This window comes from Natrix helvetica (assembly GCF_964273705.1).
Source record: "Natrix helvetica genome assembly, chromosome: 4".
NCBI lineage: Eukaryota > Metazoa > Chordata > Lepidosauria > Squamata > Natricidae > Natrix > Natrix helvetica.
In genome coordinates, this window is record NC_138550.1 from 168,076,701 (window position 1) to 168,095,753 (window position 19,053).

The 19,053-nt window shown below is 45.5% G+C and overlaps 1 protein-coding gene across 5 annotated transcripts in view; it reads right to left on the minus strand.

Annotated features, from left to right (window-relative positions):
• TSNARE1 (t-SNARE domain containing 1) overlaps positions 1–19,053 on the minus strand; it is a 291,135-nt gene that overhangs the window by 141,010 nt on the left and 131,072 nt on the right. For all 5 annotated transcript variants that reach the window (XM_081951106.1, XM_081951107.1, XM_081951108.1 and 2 more), the window contains 2 exons: positions 17,331–17,405; positions 15,800–15,856 (listed from right to left, as the gene is read on the minus strand). In XM_081951106.1, coding sequence (XP_081807232.1) covers positions 15,800–15,856; positions 17,331–17,405 — 132 coding nt within the window. The remainder of the gene's footprint in view (positions 1–15,799; positions 15,857–17,330; positions 17,406–19,053) is intronic.

Consider the following 19,053-nt stretch of genomic DNA (forward strand, 5'->3'; position numbering starts at 1 on the left):
TCGCCTTGTTCTCCGCTTGCCACCCCCTCAGCCACAGGAGACGTCGTGCGGTCACTGAGGCCGCCATTGCCCATGAGGCATACTTCATGGCATGTAGTGTGGCATCCGCAGAGAATTGTACAACAGTAACCAGCTTGTTGAGATCTTGATGAGTACGCACCTCCTCAGGTGGAATCCTTTCCTGCATCTGCTGTAGCCAAAGGATAGCTGTGCGGCTGAAGAACGACACAGAGGCAGCTGCCTTGATGGCCCATGCGGAAGACTGGAATATTTTACAAAGGGTCAGTTCCACCTTCTTGTCCTCGGCCTTCAAGTAATCAGCCACATTGCCGGACACCATCGTTGACGTGGAAGCCAATGCCACCACTGGAGTGTCCACTGTGGGCACCTGCAACGCCTCAGAGAAACTAGGTTCCATGTTAAAGAACCTCCTATCACTGCTGCTAGGGTTGGGAAATGTTCCTGGCTTTTCCCACTGCTTTTTAACGACCTCTAGGAACAACTTAGGGGCAGGGATGTCTTCCTTCGCTGGAGGAGGCTCTGAGTAAACTCGATCCTCGGGCTTTTTCTCCGGACCACCCTCCTTGGCGCCCGACTTGGTGCCCTCCGTCTCACCCAGTTGCGCTGTGGCCCTGGCCTTGCGCAACAGTGACTTGAACAAATCCGGAGGAAACAAACCAGAGAAAGCTGGTGCCTAAGGATTTGAGGGATCCCCGTCATCAGACATGTTTACTTCTCTCTGAACCGGATCCCCCGCCATGGAACCTTCGCTAGCCAGAGAAGGAGAAACAGGCCGGTGCATCTCCAAGGGGGAAGGCCTCGGCCTGGCCTAAGCAATGGCATCCCCCCCCCAGGGACCTTTGTCACCATTGCGGGTCACACAGACCCCTTCTGTAACCCATCAGAAATTCCATGTGAAATTGCAGAGGAGATAAACATCTGAATGCTTGCTGGAAGCTGCTCCATGTTTCTAACGAAGGAATCCTCCTCTTGTGCACAGCCTTCAAACTGTGGAGCCAATGATGGCCTGATGGGACTATCCCCCCTGGCCTCCCTGCACTGAAAAGGATCCCTTAGATAGGGGCCCTGTTCCACCATGGAGAGTGGGGGAGAAGGTGAAATGTCCCTGAGATACACTGGGGAATGCCCCCTGTGAGGGGACCTAGACCTGGATCTAATGGGCGATCTAGACCTCAAGGGAGAACTAGGCCTCCGTCTCTGTTCAGCCCTGGATACTTGCTTTCCCAGGGCCCTGGGCCTCCTTTCCTCATCCTTCTGCAAGGCCTTGGAGGGTTTTCCAGCTGCTGCAGTTTCTCGCAGTCTCACAGAGGCTGTGGGCCTCACTCGGGCCCCGCTGGAGGTCCCCTCCCCAGGGGACAATAGGGGGGAAATCCGGCCTCTCCTCTGCATCTCCTTTGGCACCAGATCAGGGCTCCACCAGGCTCAGCCCACCAGAAACAGCAGTGACCAAAACAGCTCCCCAATCATTCACGGTCTCCACGCATCGAAATCAGCCTCTGGTAGACCTTTCCGGCCCCTTTTGCAAGCCGCGTGGCTGCCGGCAGCGCCATGCAGTGCGCCACGCGGTCCTGGCTGTCCTGCGCTGCTCCGGGCCTCTTGGTGTCGATCTGGGCCAGCAGGGCCTTGCCGCCGCTGCAGAAAGGATGGCCACCCAGGAAGGCAAGGATGAAAACGAGGCTTCGTAGTAGCCTCTGCCCCAGCCCATGTGGCCCGCAGGAAATTGAGGCCCCCAAATGGCCGCCATAATGGCGTACTGCCTCTAAAGCCCCAAGAAGCAATTTTTAAAGCCCTTACTGGCGGCCGGGAGTGAGCCACACCAAGGGGAGGCTTCTGGGTATCAGATGGAGGCAAGGGGAAGAAGGCAGGGAGAAGGAATTTGCAGGATGGCACTGGATTGTTTTTGGAAGAATCAGGAACCAAAAGCAACTCGTCTTTCTTCAGCCAGACAGAATTGAAACTGGGAACCAGAAGCAAGGAGCACAGAGGCTTCAAATTAACTCTGTCTCAAGGACAATTGGACATCACAATACCCAATCCTGGCTAATCCTGAAAAATTCCTCCTGAAAACATAGGCACCGAAGACAAATTCCTTGTGTCTCCAATCATACTTGGCCAATAAAGAATTCTATTCCATTCCATTCCATTCCATTCCATTCTATTCTATTCTATTGCATAATATATTATTCTATTCTATTCTGTTCTGTTCTATTCTATTCCATTGCATATTGTATTATTCTGTTCTGTTCCATTCCATTCTATTCTTCTATTCTATTGAATATTGTATTATTCTGTTCTGTTCTATTCTATTGCATATTGTATTATTCTATTCTGTTCTATTCTATTCTATTCTATTCTATTGAATATTGTATTATTCTGTTCTGTTCTGTTCTGTTCTACTCTATTCTATTCTCTTGCATATTGTATTATTCTATTCTGTTCTGTTCTATTCTATTCTTTTATTCTATTGCATATTGTATTATTCTGTTCTGTTCCATTCCATTCTATTCTTCTATTCTATTGAATATTGTATTATTCTGTTCTGTTCTATTCTATTGCATATTGTATTATTCTATTCTGTTCTATTCTATTCTATTCTATTCTATTGAATATTGTATTATTCTGTTCTGTTCTGTTCTATTCTATTCTATTCTATTCTATTATATTCTCTTGCATATTGTATTATTCTATTCTGTTCTGTTCTATTCTATTCTTTTATTCTATTGCATATTGTATTATTCTGTTCTGTTCTATTCTATTCTATTCTATTCTATTGCATATTGTATTATATTCTGTTCTGTTCTATTCTATTCTTCTATTCTATTGCATATTGTATTATTCTGTTCTATTCTATTCTATTGCACATTGTATTATTCTATTCTGTTATGCTCTATTGCATATTGTATTATTCTATTCTATTCTATTATTCTATTGCATATTGTATTATTCTATTCTGTTCTGTTCTGTTTTATTTTATTAACAAGCAGGCAGTTAGATCACAATAAAGAGACAAGGAAGCCCCCCAGGGTGCTAGCCAAGCTGAGGTCAGGTTTGAAAGGGGTCAACTTTTGTTCACGCTGATTGATGAGGATGGTGATTTCCCCAGGTCTTTAATAAGTATAAGCATCGGCTGGATTTTTAAACGATTATTATTGCATTTCAGGCCGTTTTAAAAGCCGCTCCTGCCTTTTCTTCCTCGACTGCCTGAATTATATTCTCATCATTCTTAAAAACTCAGCTGTGTTCCGCCCAAGGCACACTGGGGAGAAAAAAATTATACAGAAAATTATATCTCTTCAACCTGCAGCGTGACGCAAAATGAGACCGCAGAAAGCTTTGTGTCTCTTGCTTTGAAAACCGACATCCTGACCAGTGGTGGCTTTCCAATTTCTTTACTACCAGTTTGTTCGTACGCGCAGAAGCGTCCGAGTGGGTAGATGGAGCTTCCCGCCACCGCTACTACCGGTTCGCCCGATCCGGGCTGAACAGCAGGTAACGCACCTCTGACCCCAAGCCTTATTTCCAAGACGTGCAGTATAGGAAATCCAGATCAGTAAGACATTCTCACAAAATGCTTCTCTCAGGATGAGAGTTTGTTCTTTTTTGGGGGAGGGGGGAGAAGTTTTTTATTTTTTGTTCTCTATATACAATTATAGGTATGCATTCAGGTAGCTATTATTCTTTTTACATTCGTCATTCTTATACATTTGTAATTCTATTTACAGGGTTATAACACACCGTTTGGGTTATTTTGTTTATCATCCCTCACTTGTTTTGACACCACCTTCTTTTCCCTTTCTTTTGTCCTCCCTCCCTTCTCTACTGTCTTCCTTCCTCCTCTCCTTCCTCTTCCTTCTTCCCTCTCCCCTACTCCTCTCTTCCCCTGCCCCTTCCTCCCACATACATCCCTGCGGCCAATTCGCTCTCACAGGGAGGGGCTTCTCCAGGTGCCGTCCACTAGGCAATGCCAGCGGGCGGCGCCAAGGAGCAGGGCCTTCTCTGTGATGGGCCCAACCCTCTGGAATGACCTCCCCGACGATATCAGAACCACCACGGACCTCCGCTCCTTCCGACAAAAATTGAAGACTCACCTGTTCCGATTAGCTGGCCTGGCATAATTATAATTGTTATAACTGTTACCTCCTGGAAATATACTTTAACTGGTTTTTAAGGGTATTGTTTTAAATTTAATTGATTTTAGGGGTTTTACTGCCATATTTATATTCTCACTGTACAGTTCTTTTAATCCTTTTAACCTCCTCCATATTTATATTTATATTTATATTTATTCACTTATGTATTTGCTGTGTGGACTGTACACCGCCCCGAGTCCCTTTTGGGAGAGGGGGCGGTCTAGAAGTGCAAAGAAATAAATAATAAATAATAAATACCATCTCTCCTTCTCCCTTCCATCTTCCTCTCCTCACCCCCGTCTTCCTTCCCACCTCTCCTCTCCTCTCCTTCTCTCTTCCTTTTTGTTTTCCTATTATTGCAGGTGCCGGGATGAAGGTTTGTTCAGATAGTCCTTCACAACTGAGGTTCCCTTTTCATAAACACTATCATTTTAATCCATAAACAAAAGACTCAACGGTTCTGGTCACCACAACACAAAAAAAGATGTGGGCACTCTAGAAAGGGTGCAGAGAAAAACAACAAAGAGGATTATGCTCAGCGGTGAGTTTCACATTTTGTTACCACTGGTTCGCCACCCGAGTGCCACTTCCTTGCATGCACCCGGGTGGCGAACCATGTGCTTTGCTCATGCGCATGTCTCCCATGTGGCCGGCCTCAAAAACGTGGCTACATAGGACAGCCTAGAGCTGGGGCGGGTAGGCTGCCCCACCCACGATTTACCATTATTGGTTTGGGCGAACCGGTCTGAACCGTCTGAATGCCACATCTGATTATGGCATTGGGGCCTAACACATATGAAGAATGGTTGCAGGAACAGGGTAAGTCTAGTCAAATGAAGAAAAGGTCTAGGGCCGGGATGGCGAACCTATGGCATGTGGGCCACAGGTGGCACATGAAGCCATTTGTCAGGGCACGCGAGGCGTTGCACTGTCAGCTGAGTTCAGCCTTTTTTAAAGCATTTTTCGCCCTCCCCAGGCTCCAGAGGCTTTATAGGAGCCTGGGGAGGGTGAAAAGAGCCCCCCCCCCGAGGCCCTAAGGAGTCTTCAGGAGCTTCCCTGAAGCCTCCGGAGTGCAAAAAAACGGCCCTACGGGCAAACTGGAAATTCAGGAACGGATTTCCGGTTTGCTCGTAGGGTCGGTTTAAGCCCTCCAGAAGCTTCAGGGACCTTCAGAAAGCTTCCCTGAAGCCTCCGGAGGACTAAAAATGGCCCTACGAGCAAACTGGAAGTCACTTCTGGTTTGCTCTTAGGGTCGTTTTTAGTCCTCCGGAGGCTTCAGAAAAGTCTCTTGAAGGTCCCTGAAGCTTCTGGAGGGTCTCCGGGGCAGAGGCTGTTTTCGCCCTCCCCAGGCTCCTATAAAGCCTCTGGAGCCTGGGGAGGGCGGAAAAAGCATGGAAAAATGGGAGAGGAGCGCCTCTCATGCGCGCATGTGCACTCGGGGGGGGATTCACGTGTTGCATTATGGGTGCGGCATGCCCTTGCACAACCCGCTTGTGCTCCACCCCCTTATGGCCCGCGAGCCAAAAAAGGTCCGCCATGGCTGGTCTAGGGCGACGTATCTGCAGCCTTCCGGTATTTGAGAAGACGGTGTTCCTCATTTGTTGAAAGCCCCCGAGGGCAGGACAAAAACAAGAAACGGAAACTAAACAAGCAGATGTTTTTGCAAGTATGTTGGAGATGAAACTGACCTTATTCCTCCCCACGGTGCCTGCAATGAATCCTAGCATAGTAAACAATATTGTCTGCTACAGCCTATTGCCTGTCAACGACTTCTTCAGCTTCAACCAAGATAACACACAGGCAAACCATCGATACACACTCAAGGTAAACTGCACCAAACTCAATTGCAGAAAATACGACTTCAGCAACAGAGGGGTCAACGCCTGGAGTGCTCTACCTGACTCCGTTGTTACGTCCTCAAACCCTCACAGCTTCAACCTTAAACTGTCTACTATGCACCTCAACCCATTCCTAGGAGGTCTATAAAGGGGGCGTGCATAAACGGACGAGCATTCCTCCCATCCCTGTCTTACTCTCCCCATTTATCTGTATTTACTTCCTTTGTTCAGGTTTATGTTCATACCTGTTGTGTCCTGCCAGTAGCCAGCAGAGCTGGTAGATATTCGGACAGTGAGGAGGTTGGGGAGGAACCTGGGCCAGTCCTGGAGTCTGGGGAAGGCTCTGAGGAGGGCTCTGTGTCAGAGGCAGAGTTGGGGCTAGGGCCGTCTGACAGTTATCAGCTGCCTTCAGAGTTAGACATCAGTGGGGCAGGAGAACAGCTGGAGCCTGTTCCCAGTGTGCTCATGCGCAGAGTTGCCAGACGAAGGGAAGAGTTAAAGAACAGGGGTCGACTTGGGAGTAAGGCCACAGGTGGACGATGAATGGCCCCTCCCAGAGGAAACAAAAGAGGAGCGAAAGGGGAGTGGAGTTTGCAGGAGAAAATGAGTTCATGTTAATTGGTTCATGACTCTCTGAGACTCCTGGCCAAGTTTTGCAGATCTTGGCCTGGCAGCTCCCCAAGCCAGAGAAGGTCTGTGACTATAAATCCTCCCTCAAAAGACTTTGCTGGATGTAAATGAGCAGAATTCACAGTCAATTAATAAAACGGTTTTTTGTCGGGACCAGGAGTTTGCTTCATGTTCTCGGGAAGCCTCAGTCAGAACAAGACCTATACTTGTTATCTTGTACATGTTTGACAAACAAAAAAACAAACAAAAAAACAAATAAAACTTTGGCAGAAATTGTACGCCCTGACGATGCACCGTGAGACAGCAATGTCTTCTACCAATGACTCTCAAAGTTAAGTGCTGGCCCACATCTGCTCTAAGTGTTCCTTCCCTCTCCCCTTGGATGTATTGACAGATACCGTGTCATCATGCCCTGTAAATAAATTATCCATTCTTCACATCTATTGTCACCTTGGAGGTATATTTATACAGTGCAATCAGCTCCCTGGCGAATCCCCTTCTCAAGGCGACATCAATTTAGTTCTTCGTATTTTGGGGGATTGTTGTTGGTCTGCGTTGCTTGATTCAGGCATTATCTTTTGCTTCATCTTTGATTGGACACATTTCTCTTTTGAGTCTTTCTTCAAATGCAATGTGACCTTTTAAGAGCAATGCAGACCTACAGAGATGCTCGCTCTGTCTGTCTGTCTGTCTGTCTGTCTGTCAGTCAGTCTGTCTGTCTGTCTGTCTTGACAAACACAGATCTAGATGTGAGATCCTCGAAGGATCCCGCTGAACTTGGTGGTTTCTTTGGCCAGGTCTTGCTACCCATACAGGAGAATAATTGTAGCACAGGGTTGAAATGAGAGGTCCTTGTTGTTATCTTGCAAGTGATTAATTCAGAATTGAGCTCGACTCCAACCCCTTGCTGAAGGAGGAGACCCTCTACCATTTATAACAGACTGAGTTGGAAGGAACCTTGGAGGTTGTTAGATATTAGCAACTGTCATAATGGTTTCCACCAAGGTCCTCTGTTCCGGCGGGAACAGAGATTCAATCTCATTGGTCGAAAGGTCTGACAGCTCCCTACAAAAGGGCTGCTGTCAGACTGAACCTTCGCTGGATTGTACATAGTTGTTCGGTTACAATAAAGAACTGTTGTTGCCTTTAGCCTGAGTGCGCCTTTCCTTTACCCGATCTAACACTGGCGACGAGGATGGGATTGGAAGGCAACTAGGCAAACAAAAAGAGCACTGGGGGAAGACTGTGGGGGTCCTTGGTTTTCCCTGAGCTTGGTTCTTTTCATTCAGACATTTCATGGGCCAAGTAGCTAACATCATCAGTTTTAGAAGGGTGTGGGTTTTGCTCCTTATTTACATGCAAGTGTCTTGCCAAACATTAAACAATGGTGGATGAGGCATTCAACAACAGCCTCATCCACCAAGAATACTCCCACCAACGCTGACAGGATGGGTCATAAAATTGGGTGCAGCTCCCTTAACAACCACCTTGCTTCTGTCCCCAACTGTGGTCATCAATCAAGGACCACTTGATTCTCAAATAAAATCAAGAGTAAGAAACAAGGAGGGAAGAGGCCTTTGGTGATGTCCGCAGGCTGACTTTGAAATCACATTGCTTGACAGATTCCCCTCCCTTTCTCTTCCTCCTCCAAGGTGGCCACCCGGACATCAGAACTCTGAGTACATTCCTCTAATGTGTTGTTAGGTCACTAATGGAGCCACTCATCCTTCCTAGGACGCAGGGTGAAAGCTTCCTCTGCGTTTGGGGCTATGACTCTTTCACTCTCCAGCTGACCGAGGTCTGACAGCTGGCACAGACTCTCTGTGCCCACGAATGAAGAGATTTCAACATTTCATCGGAAACAAAAAAAATAAAACTACTGTAGCTGGGAGGACAGAGGAATTGTGGCTCACGCAGTGACAGCCAGGTCCTTCAAAAAGATAATCGTAGGGAATGTCAACCGAAGGAACTTGACAGAGTTGGAAATATAGTGATAGGGATGTATTATGGGTTGGCAAGGGCGACTGGGGTCTCCCCAAATGGAAAACGTGCCCCCAGAGTACTCTTTAATACAATCCTTTCAGCAACATTGTTTATTTAAGAGAATAGCATTGTAGCATTCCAGAAAAGTGGTTGACCAATCTCTTCTTGAAAACCTCCAGTGATGAAGCACCCACAACTTCTGAAGGCAATTTCTGTTCCACTGGTTAATTGTCCTCACTGTTAGGAAATTTCTCCTTAGTTCCAGGTTGCTTCTCTCCTTGATTACTTGTCTCCCAACATCTGTACCATGCAATCAATCAATCGATCAATAAATTAGAAGAGAGCTGGAAGGGACCTTGGAGGTCTTCTAGCCCATCCCCCTGCTCAAGTAGGAGATCCTATACCATTTCAGACAAGTGACTGTCCAGTCTCTTCTTAAAAACCTCCAGTAACGAAGCACCCACAGCTTATAGTGACAAGCTGTTCCACTGATTAAATATTTCTCACTGTTAGGAAGTTTCTCCTTAGTTCTACGTTGCTTCTCTCCTTGATTAGTTTCCATCCATTCCTTCATGTCCTGACTTCAGGTGCTTTGGAGAATAGCTTGACCTCTCTCTTGTTTGTGGCAGCCCTCAAATATTGGAAAGCCACGCTATTGTGTCACCCTTTGTTAGAGTTGACACTGGTTAAGATTCCTGCATCCATTCTTCATATGTGTTACCCTACAGTCCCTTAATCATCTTGGTTGCTCTTTTCTACAATCTTTCTAGGTTCTCAAAATCTTTTTTATATTGTGGCGAGCAAAACTGGATGCAGGATTCCAGGTGTTGCATTGCTAAAGCTTTGTAAAACGGGACTACAACTTCACGTGATCTTGATTCTATCTCTCTGTTAAGGCAACCTAGGATTGCATTGGCTGCTACAGCATGTTGCTGGTTTGTATTTAAGTGACTGTCCACTAGGATTCCAAGTGGACAGTCACTTAAATAGGGGTTGACACAGGCTGGGACCAAAGGGGGGTCAAGGTGGCATGGAATGAACTCCTAAGGCTTTTGTACTCTATCCTGGCTCTTGGTTTCAGCTACATGACAGTAACATGCCAACTCTGTAGTGATTGCTTGACTGCTCAAATCACCTAACCCTAGTATAGTATAGTATAATACAGTACAGTATAGTATAGAATAAGGTAAAGGTAAAGATTCTCCTTGCACATATGTGCTAGTGGTTCCCAACTCTAGGTGGCGGTCCTCATCTCAGTTTCAAAGCCGAAGAGCCAGCACTGTCTGAAGACGTCTCCATGATCATGTGGGCGGCATGGCTAAATGCCAAAGGCACACAGAACGCTGTTACCTTCCCACCAAAGGTGGTTCCTATTTTCCTACTTGCATTTTTACCTGCTTTCGAACTGCTAGGTTGGCAGAAGCTGGCACAATTAACAGGAGCTCACTCCATTATGCGGCTCTAGGGATTCAAACCCCTGAACTGCCGACCTTCTGATCGACAAGTTCAGCATCTTAGCCACTGAGCCTCAGCACCCCTCATACTGTAGTGTAGTGTAGTATAGTATGGTATAAGGTAAAGGTTCCCCTCACACATATATGCTAGTTGTTCCCGACTCTAGGGGGCGGTGTTCATTTCCGTTTCAAAGCCGAAGAGCCAGCGCTGTCCTAAGACGTCTCCGTGGTCATGTGACCAGCATGACTCAATGCTGAAGGTGCACGGAAAGCTGTTCCCTTCCCACCAAAGGTGGTTCCTATTTTTTTACTTGCATTTTTACATGCTTTCGAACTGCTAGGTTGGCAGAAGCTGGGACAAGTCACGGGAGCTCACTCCGTTACGTGGCGCTAGGGATTCAAACCGCCAAACTGCCAACCTTTCTGATTGACAAGCTCAGGGTCTTAGCCACTGAGCCACCACGTCCCTCATAGTGTAGTGTAGTATAATATAGTATAGTATAGTTTCTTCTGAAATAGTATAGGTTCTCCTGCTTGAGTAGGGGCTGGATTAGAAGACCTCCAAGGTCCCTTCCAGCTCATTCATTCTACTCCCATTGGCGCAATATTATTCCAGACAGACTGTCCAGATCCTTCATAATGGAGCTCAGTCAAAACTCAAGGGCAACCAAAGGCCCAGATGTTCTGGATGTTCCATCACTGGAGGCTTTTGTCTGGAATGGTATAGATTCTCCTGCTTGAAGAGGGGGTTGGACTAGAAGACCTCCAAGGTCCCTTCCAGCTCTGTTATTCTGTTATGATGTTGCCTACCAACTTCATCTAAAGTGATTCTTCCCAATCTCCAGACAATCCAGTGCAGTCCTCTCTGAAACTCGGTGCCTTCCCACAGACCTGTATGTTTACCTACTCCCCCTCCCTTGTAAAGTTAATTGCCTGTAAAGTATGTTCGCCCATTTATTAAACTCATGGATCCTCCACCTTGCCTTTTGTACACAAACATCCACTCATTAATTGGCTAATTAATGTTATGTTTCCATCAATCAAATCTGTACCGTAGCCCATTTGACAAAAAGTGACTTTGAAGGGCATGCAACTAAGATTCCCCTTCTTTCTTCCAAGAGAAAAGGAGGAGGAGGAGGAGGAGGAGGAGGAGGAGGAGGAGGAGGAGGAGGAGGAGGAGGAGGAGAAGAAGAACTGTGGGGTCCTTGGTGCCCTCTTACCTTGGTAATTTCCTTGCAGATATTTTATTATCTAATTAGGTGACATTATTAATGCTAGAATGAAGGGAAAGTTGCAGGGAGCAGGAGGAGGAGGAGGAGGACGACGACGACGAGGAAGAGGACCAGGACGACAACTGTAGAGTGCTTGGTGCTGTCTGAGCTTGATTATTTGCTTGCAGATATTTCATTACCCAACTAGGCAACATCATCAGTTCTAGAAGGGAAGGGAAGCTGCAGACAGGAGGAGGAGGAAGAGGAGGAGGAAACTGTGGGAACTTTGGTGCCCTCTTAGCTTGATAGTTTCATTATAGATGTTTTATTACCCAAGAAGTAACATCATCAGTGCTAGAAGGGAGGGGAAGCTACAGAGAGGAGGAAGAGGAAGGAGAGGGAGGAGGAGGAGGAGGAGAGGGAGGAGGTCGTCAGGAAGAAACAACCACTTATGAAAGTTCCAACTCAGTTACTGTATTGCGTTCTACCTATAGGACAAGAATCTTTCCAGACTGATTGCGTTTCCTTGAGAACAAACAGATCAGGTTTCATGAAACTTTGGGTGGGGTTAGAAGCAATTGGATTTATGTGTGTGTGTGTTTTTTCTTTTGAAGATGCTTTGCTTCTCATCCAAGAAGCTTCTGTCAGGATGGTGGGGAATGGAAGGATTGATACTCCTTGCAGACAGCTGGTCATCTGCATCCTTTGAGAGGGTCATTGAGGTCACTTGGAGGTTTGTCTGTGTCTTCAGAGTCACCTGAGTGGTGCAAAGGAATGTGGAGCCTTCTTGGAATTGCTGAAAGGACGGTGTTGTAGTCACACACATTTGCCCAATTCAGGTGACTCTGAGGATGCAGATCAACCTCCAAGTGGCCTCAATGACTCTCTAAAAGGATGCAAATGACCAGCTGTCTGCAAGGAGTATCAATCCTTCTGTTTCCCCACCTTCCAGTCAGAGCTGAAGAAGCTTCTTGGATGAGAAGCGAAACGCCTTCAAAGAAAAACCAGAAAGTCCAGTTGCCTCTTGAAAAAAAGCACTTTTGGGTTCCCCACTGGTCTGTAGAAACTGGCACTCTACAATTCTGCAGGAAGCAATCCAATCATGAAATCAACATTAATACAATACAATAGCAGAGTTGGAAGGGACCTTGGAGGTCTTCTAGTCCAACCCCCGGCTTAGCCAGGAAACTCTACACCACTTCAGACAAATGGCTATCCAACATCTTCTTAAAGACTTCCAGTGTTGGGGCATTCACAACTTCTGGAGGCAACTTCTGTTCCACTGATTAATTGTTCTAACTGTCAGGAAGTTTCTCCTCAGTTCTAAGTTGCTTCTCTCCTTGATTAGTTTCCACCCATTGCTTCTTGTTCTGTCCACAGGTGCCTTGGAGAATAGCTTGACTCCCTCTTCTTTGTGGCAACGCCTGAGATATCAGAAGACTGCTATCATGTCTCCCCTAGTCCTTCTTTTCATTAAACTAGACACCCCCAGTTCCTGCAGCCGTTCTTCATATGTTTTAGTCTCCAGTCCCCTAATCATCTTTGTTGCTCTTCTCTGCACTGGTTAATTCCACTGGTTAATTGTTCTAAATGTCAGGAAATTTATCTTTAGTTCTAGGTTGCTTCTCTCCTTGATTAGTTTCCACCCATTGCCTCTTGTTCTACCCTCAGGTGCCTTGGAGAATAGTTTGACTCCCTCTTCTTTGTGGCAACCCTTGAGATATTGGAAGACTGCTATCATGTGTCCTCTAGTTCTTCTTTTCATTAAACATTTGCCTTACCTTCTAGAATCTTTACGGTCCATTAATCTCACATATTGGACAGATTCTCTACCTGAAGAGTTAAACGCCGCCATTTAACACCATCCCAGGAAGCCCCATTAAGGGGTGGGTATGTGTGGGCTGTAAACCAGAAACCTTAGATAGGTAAGCAAGAACCAGCAACCAAATTGAAACTCAGGGGTCTTCTGGCAGCTGGGAACCAAATTACCGCCGTACGGCCGAAAACACGAAAGACGACGTATAATCTCTCTTTTCCCAAGGAAATAAAAGAACAATTTGGTGCCTGCTGGTCTTTTGTATCTACGTTCCATACGTCTATGGAATTATTCTTTTTTAAAAAATAAGGTGACCTAACCACTTATACGAGGTGGCCTTCGAAAGAACAGGTGGCTCCTTCGGCTTTGAAATTGCTATTTTTCTCTTCTGTGCATTTCCCCGAGCTATATTTAATTAGGATTCAAAGGGTGTTCGGAGAATACTTAGCACTTGGTGGAGTTTATCTCTGGCGGGTTTTTTATTTTAACAGGTTAAATAGCCTGAAAGAGGAATCTCTGCAAACGTAGATTTTTTTAAAATTCTTTTTTTAACGGCGAATCGAAGCGGAGAGGTCAGCGGACGCTTCCTTTCGTGATGCAAACAGTGAAAAATGAATAGTCGCAGGAACAGGCGGTTTAGTGCAATGGTGTCGTTTAGTGGGGTGAGACAAATCGGGTGACTTCTGTTTGACGTTATAGCCTCGCTTTAGGTGGGAAAGTCAGCTAGGGCTGTAAGTTCTAGTTCCCCCTTAGGCATGAAAGCCAGCTGGGATGTCTTTGAGCCAATCGCGTGGAGATGCGGAGTCCTAGACCTGCCTTAGGCACGAAAGTCAAATGGGGGACTTTGGGTCAGTTTCTCTCAGCCTAAACCTCCCCCCCCTCAAAAGGTTGGGGAGGGGGAAAGAGGAGGAAGGAGAATTGTGTGTTCTGACCGAGGTGTAGGGTCTCCTGCTTGGGCAGGGGAGGGGGTTGGACTAGATGACCTACAAGGTCCCTTCCAACTCTGTTAATCTAATCTAAAATGCACGCATGTGAACCACTGTTATGGATGGGTGAATCCATTTATTTTCAATCAGATGAGGTTCTCTTCTTCACCCACAAACAGGATCCGTTTGCTTAAATTTTCTATTTTAAAAACAAATCATTTGAGTGAAACCTACAATTAAGCAATTAAGCAATGGTTCAAATGTCATCAGTTCTCCAGGGAAGGATTTTTTGAATAGATAATTTGTGTGAGGATTACACTTTCAGAAATGGTCAAAATCCATGGCTTGGTTCCAATCTGCCCACCGAAGACAGGGGTTAAATCACGATGAAATCTCTTTGTAAGGTGCCCAGAAGGGAGTCTTCAGACTACTCAGAAGCTGTGTTATAGAAACAAAGATGGAAGCATTTCTTAAGTCCTGGGAAAGGAGATAGTGGTAGGAAGAAGCTCAGGCTGGTTTCTCTCTGACTCAAGGTAGATTGCTCTGATCTTGGCTTTCCAAGAGCCTGAAGCAAACTCCTTGTCCCAACAAAAAACCCCTTTATTAATTGACTGTGAATTCTGCTCATTCACATCCAGCAACGTCTTTCAAGGGAGGATTTACAGTCACAGACCTTCTTTGGCTTGGAGAGCTGACAGGTTGATATCTGCAAAACTTGGCAAGGAGTCTTGGAGAGTGAGGAACCAACTAAGCGAACTAATTGTCTCTTGCAAACTCCACTCCCCCTTTTTTCCTCTTTATTCCCTATGGGAGGGGCCATTCACCGTCTCCCTGTGCCTTTACTCCCAAGTCAGCCCTTGTTCCTTAGCTGTTCCCTTCTCCTGGCAGCTAGGCGCAAGCGCACACTGGGAACAGGCTCCAGCTGTTCTTCTGCCTCACCAATGTCCGACTCCGAAGGCAGCTGAGAACTGTCAGATGGCCCTGGCCCCCTCTCTGCCTCCGACACAGAGCCCTCATCAGAGCCTTCCCCAGACTCCAGGACTGGCCCCTGTGCCTCCCCAACCTCCTCACTGTCCGAATCTGTTGCCACAACATTGTGAATGTTCACTGCCTTGAATTTTTTTATATAGCAATAAAGGTGGGATAAATATTCAAGATGATAGATAGATGATAGATGATAGATAGATAGATAGATAGATAGATAGATAGATAGATAGATGATAGATAGATAGATAGATAGATAGATAGATAGATAGATAGATAGATAGATAGATACATACATACATACATACATAGGTGATAGAACAAAGGAGAGCAGAACAGAACAAAATAATAGAGTGGAGCGGAGCAGAGTAGAGTGGAGTGGAACAGGATGCTTGTAACTAATATCCAGTCGCACAATTTTTCAGCTGTTAAAGACGTTGAGCTCATCAGCTGGAAAGCTGACTGTCTGTGTTTGAGACCCAGCCTTGTGACGGGGTGAATTCCCGCTCCTTGTCCCAGCTCCTGACCGCCTAACAGTTTGAAAGCATGCACATTTGCTACTGTTCGGCTAATGTATCTCCAGTTGCATTTATTATCACATGAAGGTTTAGAATATCTAACATTTCAGGCGTTGGTCTGGGGAGAACGATGGGCAAAGGCTGAGGAGTCCCTTCACAAGGGACAAAGAAATCCCAACATTTTGAATCATTGTGAAACTCTGTAGAACAGGATCGAGAAAGAAATTCATGGTTTGACCCCGAAGCTTGAAAAAAAAAAGTATTCTTCTTGAATAAAATTACGCTTACCTGTTTTTTACTCCTCTGAGCAACTGGAAACAGAGCCTTAGACTTCTCTGCAATTTTCTGCCAATCGAGAAATAACAATCATGTCAATGGCATAAGAATAACAACAGGAACACAAGGGCTCTCACAGTATCATTGATCAGGATAGTGTGAGGATGCCTTAGCATTTGTTTACCATACTCCAGTGTTTCTCAAACTTGGTGACTTTAAGTCTTGTGGACTTCAACTCCCAGAATCCCCCAGCCAGCATAGCTGGCTGGGGAATTCTGGGAGTTGAAGTCCACAGGACTTAAAGTCGCCAAGTTTGAGAAACACTGCCATACTCGTTTCGCTCCCCAAAAGGAGGGGGAAGTAAATCAGATGGTGTATGGATAGTTTTGAAAGAACATTTTGATTTCCAAAACATGGTTTCCAGATCAAATGAACCACTGGGGAAAAACCAACAGCAGTTAAGGGTGAGAAAGTGACAGGTTTGCCACTCCATCCCCAGCTCTTGATGTCACCCAGACCATTTACAAAGGATCCTTTGGACGGGTTGAAATGGCTGGCGAGAGATAAATATCAGGATGGGAAATCACGGGGTTTTGCTGGAGAAAAAGCATGTGGGGAACTAAAGGAAACCTTTTTTTTGTTGGCTGAAAGAGGGCTGCCATGTGCTTGGGACAGTTCTAAGCTGTCTCTTTGAACAGAAGTGAGAAAGAAAGGAAGGAAGGAAGGAAGGAAGGAAGGAAGGAAGGAAGGAAGGAAGGAAGGAAGAAAGAAAGAAAGAAGAAAGAAAGAAAGAATAAAGGAAGGAAGGGAGAGCGAGAAAGAAGGAAGGAGAAAGAGAGAGAAGAAAGAGAAAGAGAGAGAAAGAGAAGGAAGGAGAAAGAGAGAGAGGAAAGAGAGAGAAATAGAAGGAAGGAAAGGAAGAAAGAAAGAGAAGAAAGAGAGAGAGCGAAAGAGAGGGAAGGAAGGAGGGAGGGAGGTAGGGAAGGAAGGAAGAAAGAAAGAGGAGGGAATGAAAGAAGACAGAGAAGACAGAGAAAGGAAGGAAGGAAAGAAAGAAAGAAAGAGAGGAGGAAAGAGAGAGATGGAAAGAAGGAAGGAAGGAAGAAAGGAGCAAGATAAAGAGGAAAGGGAAAAAGGAGCAAGAAAAAGAGAGAATAAAGGAAAGGAAGGAAGAGAAGAGAGAGGGAGAGAGAAAGAAGGAAGGGAGAAAGAGAGAAAGGGAGAAGGAAGGAAAGGAAGAGAGAGAGAAGAAAGAGAGAGAAATGGAGAGAGAAAGAGAAAGAAAGAGTGGGAAGGGAGGAGGAAGGGAAGGAAGGAGGGAAGGAAGAGGAGGGAATGAAAGAAGAGAGAGAAAGGGAAGGAAGAAGAGGTAAGGAAAAGAAAGAGAAGAAAGAGAGAAAGAGAGGAAAAGAGAGGGAAGGAAGGAAGGAAGGAAGGAAGGAAGGAAGGAAGAAAGAAAGAAAGAAAGAAAGAAAGAAAGAAAGAAAGAAAGAAAGAAAGAAAGAAAGGCAATGGACTTCTCTCAATTCCCTATATCTCTTACCTTTTGTATCGTTCCATATCGTTGAACGGCATCGGAAAGTTGATTTTTCAGCCGGTCGAGCTGGAGTCGTTCTTGCTATGAGAGAGAAAGGGAGAATGAGAGAAAGATGAACAAATACAGCTGGCACCTCAACAATTCATACAAAGTATCAATGGTGCTTTTTCAGGAGGCAACTGTTTTTGCTTTGAAGACCTTTCGCTTCTCATCCAAGAAGTTTCTTCAGTTCTGACTGGATGGTGGGGAATGGAAGGATTTATACTCCTTGCAGACCGTTGGTCATTTGTGTCCTTTTAGAGAATCGTTGAGGCCACCAGGACACAGACAAACCTCCGTGGCCTCAACGACCCTCTAAAAAGAATGAAAATGACCAGCTGTCTGCAAGGAATATCAATCCTTCCAGTCCCCACCATCCAGTTAGGTGAATCATGTTAACCTTGGGCCAATAAGTTTCAATCAATACAATACAATACAATAGTAGAGTTGGAAGGGGCCTTGGAGGTCTTCTAGTCCAACCCCCTGCCTAGGCAGGAAACCCTATACCATTTCAGACAGATGGCTATCCAACATCTTCTTAAAGACTTCCAGTGTTGGGGCATTCACAACCTCTTGAGGCAAGCTGTTCCACTGATTAATTGTTCTCACTGTCAGGAAATTTCTCCTCAGTTCTAAGTTGCTTCTCTCCTTGATTAGTTTCCACCCATTGCTTCTTGTTCTACCCTGAGGTGCTTTGGAGAATAGTTTGACTCCCTCTTCTTTGGGGCAGCCCCTGAGATATTGGAACACTGCTATCATGTCTCCCCTAGTCCTTCTTTCTCTTAAGCTAGACATACCCAGTTCCTGCAACCGTTCTTCATATGTTTTAGTCTCCAGTCCCCTCATCATCTTTGTTGCTCTTCTCTGCACTCTTTCTAGAGTCCCCACATCTTTTCTACATTGTGGCGACCAGAACTGAATGCAATATTCCAAGTGTGGCCCAATCAGGTCCAGTTGCCTCTTGAAGAAACACCTTTGGGACAACCATGACCTGGATGACTGAGAATGTCCACAGACAAAGGGAGAATCAATGCTTAGAATCCCAGAAAAGGATTGGAAGAACTGAGATCTAAACCTTCTAGCTTGTCAGAGTTTGTTGCATAAATTCAAATCCAGAAAGCAGACACAGATAACTGAATGCAGCAGGATTCATTAACTCCTTTGTATACATAAGAATAGATGAATAAATGTACACTACCAACAGGTGGTTCTTCCAAGTAAGCACAAGGCAGGAGAATCACAGGCAAACACAAGCAGATAGTTTCATTTCAGCAGACAAGCCCAGACAGCTAGTTTACTTCTCAGAGCAGCAGACTCCTTAATACAGATAAGACACCCCCAAGTTCTTCCTTAAGTTTCTGTTTCAATTCTCTGCACAGACTCAGATCTGTTTAAGCTCCCATTGGCTGACTTAAGTTGCTGTGCCTATTCATTGGCTGACCTTGTTCCCATGTCTCTCCCAGTCATGAATATTTTAACAGAGCTCACAATATTTCTGGTTGATCTCAGGCCAATAAGTTTCAATCAAAAATGAACAGGACGAAGCAGATAAGGGAAAGTAAGATAAGGAGAAGTAAGTTCTTCCAAAACAGAACTGATGATATACTGCGAAATAATTTTGCTATGAAAACATTTTGGGATAAGGCAACAATCCCCCATCTCAATGTGCTTTGGTGATTTTCTTTTTCGC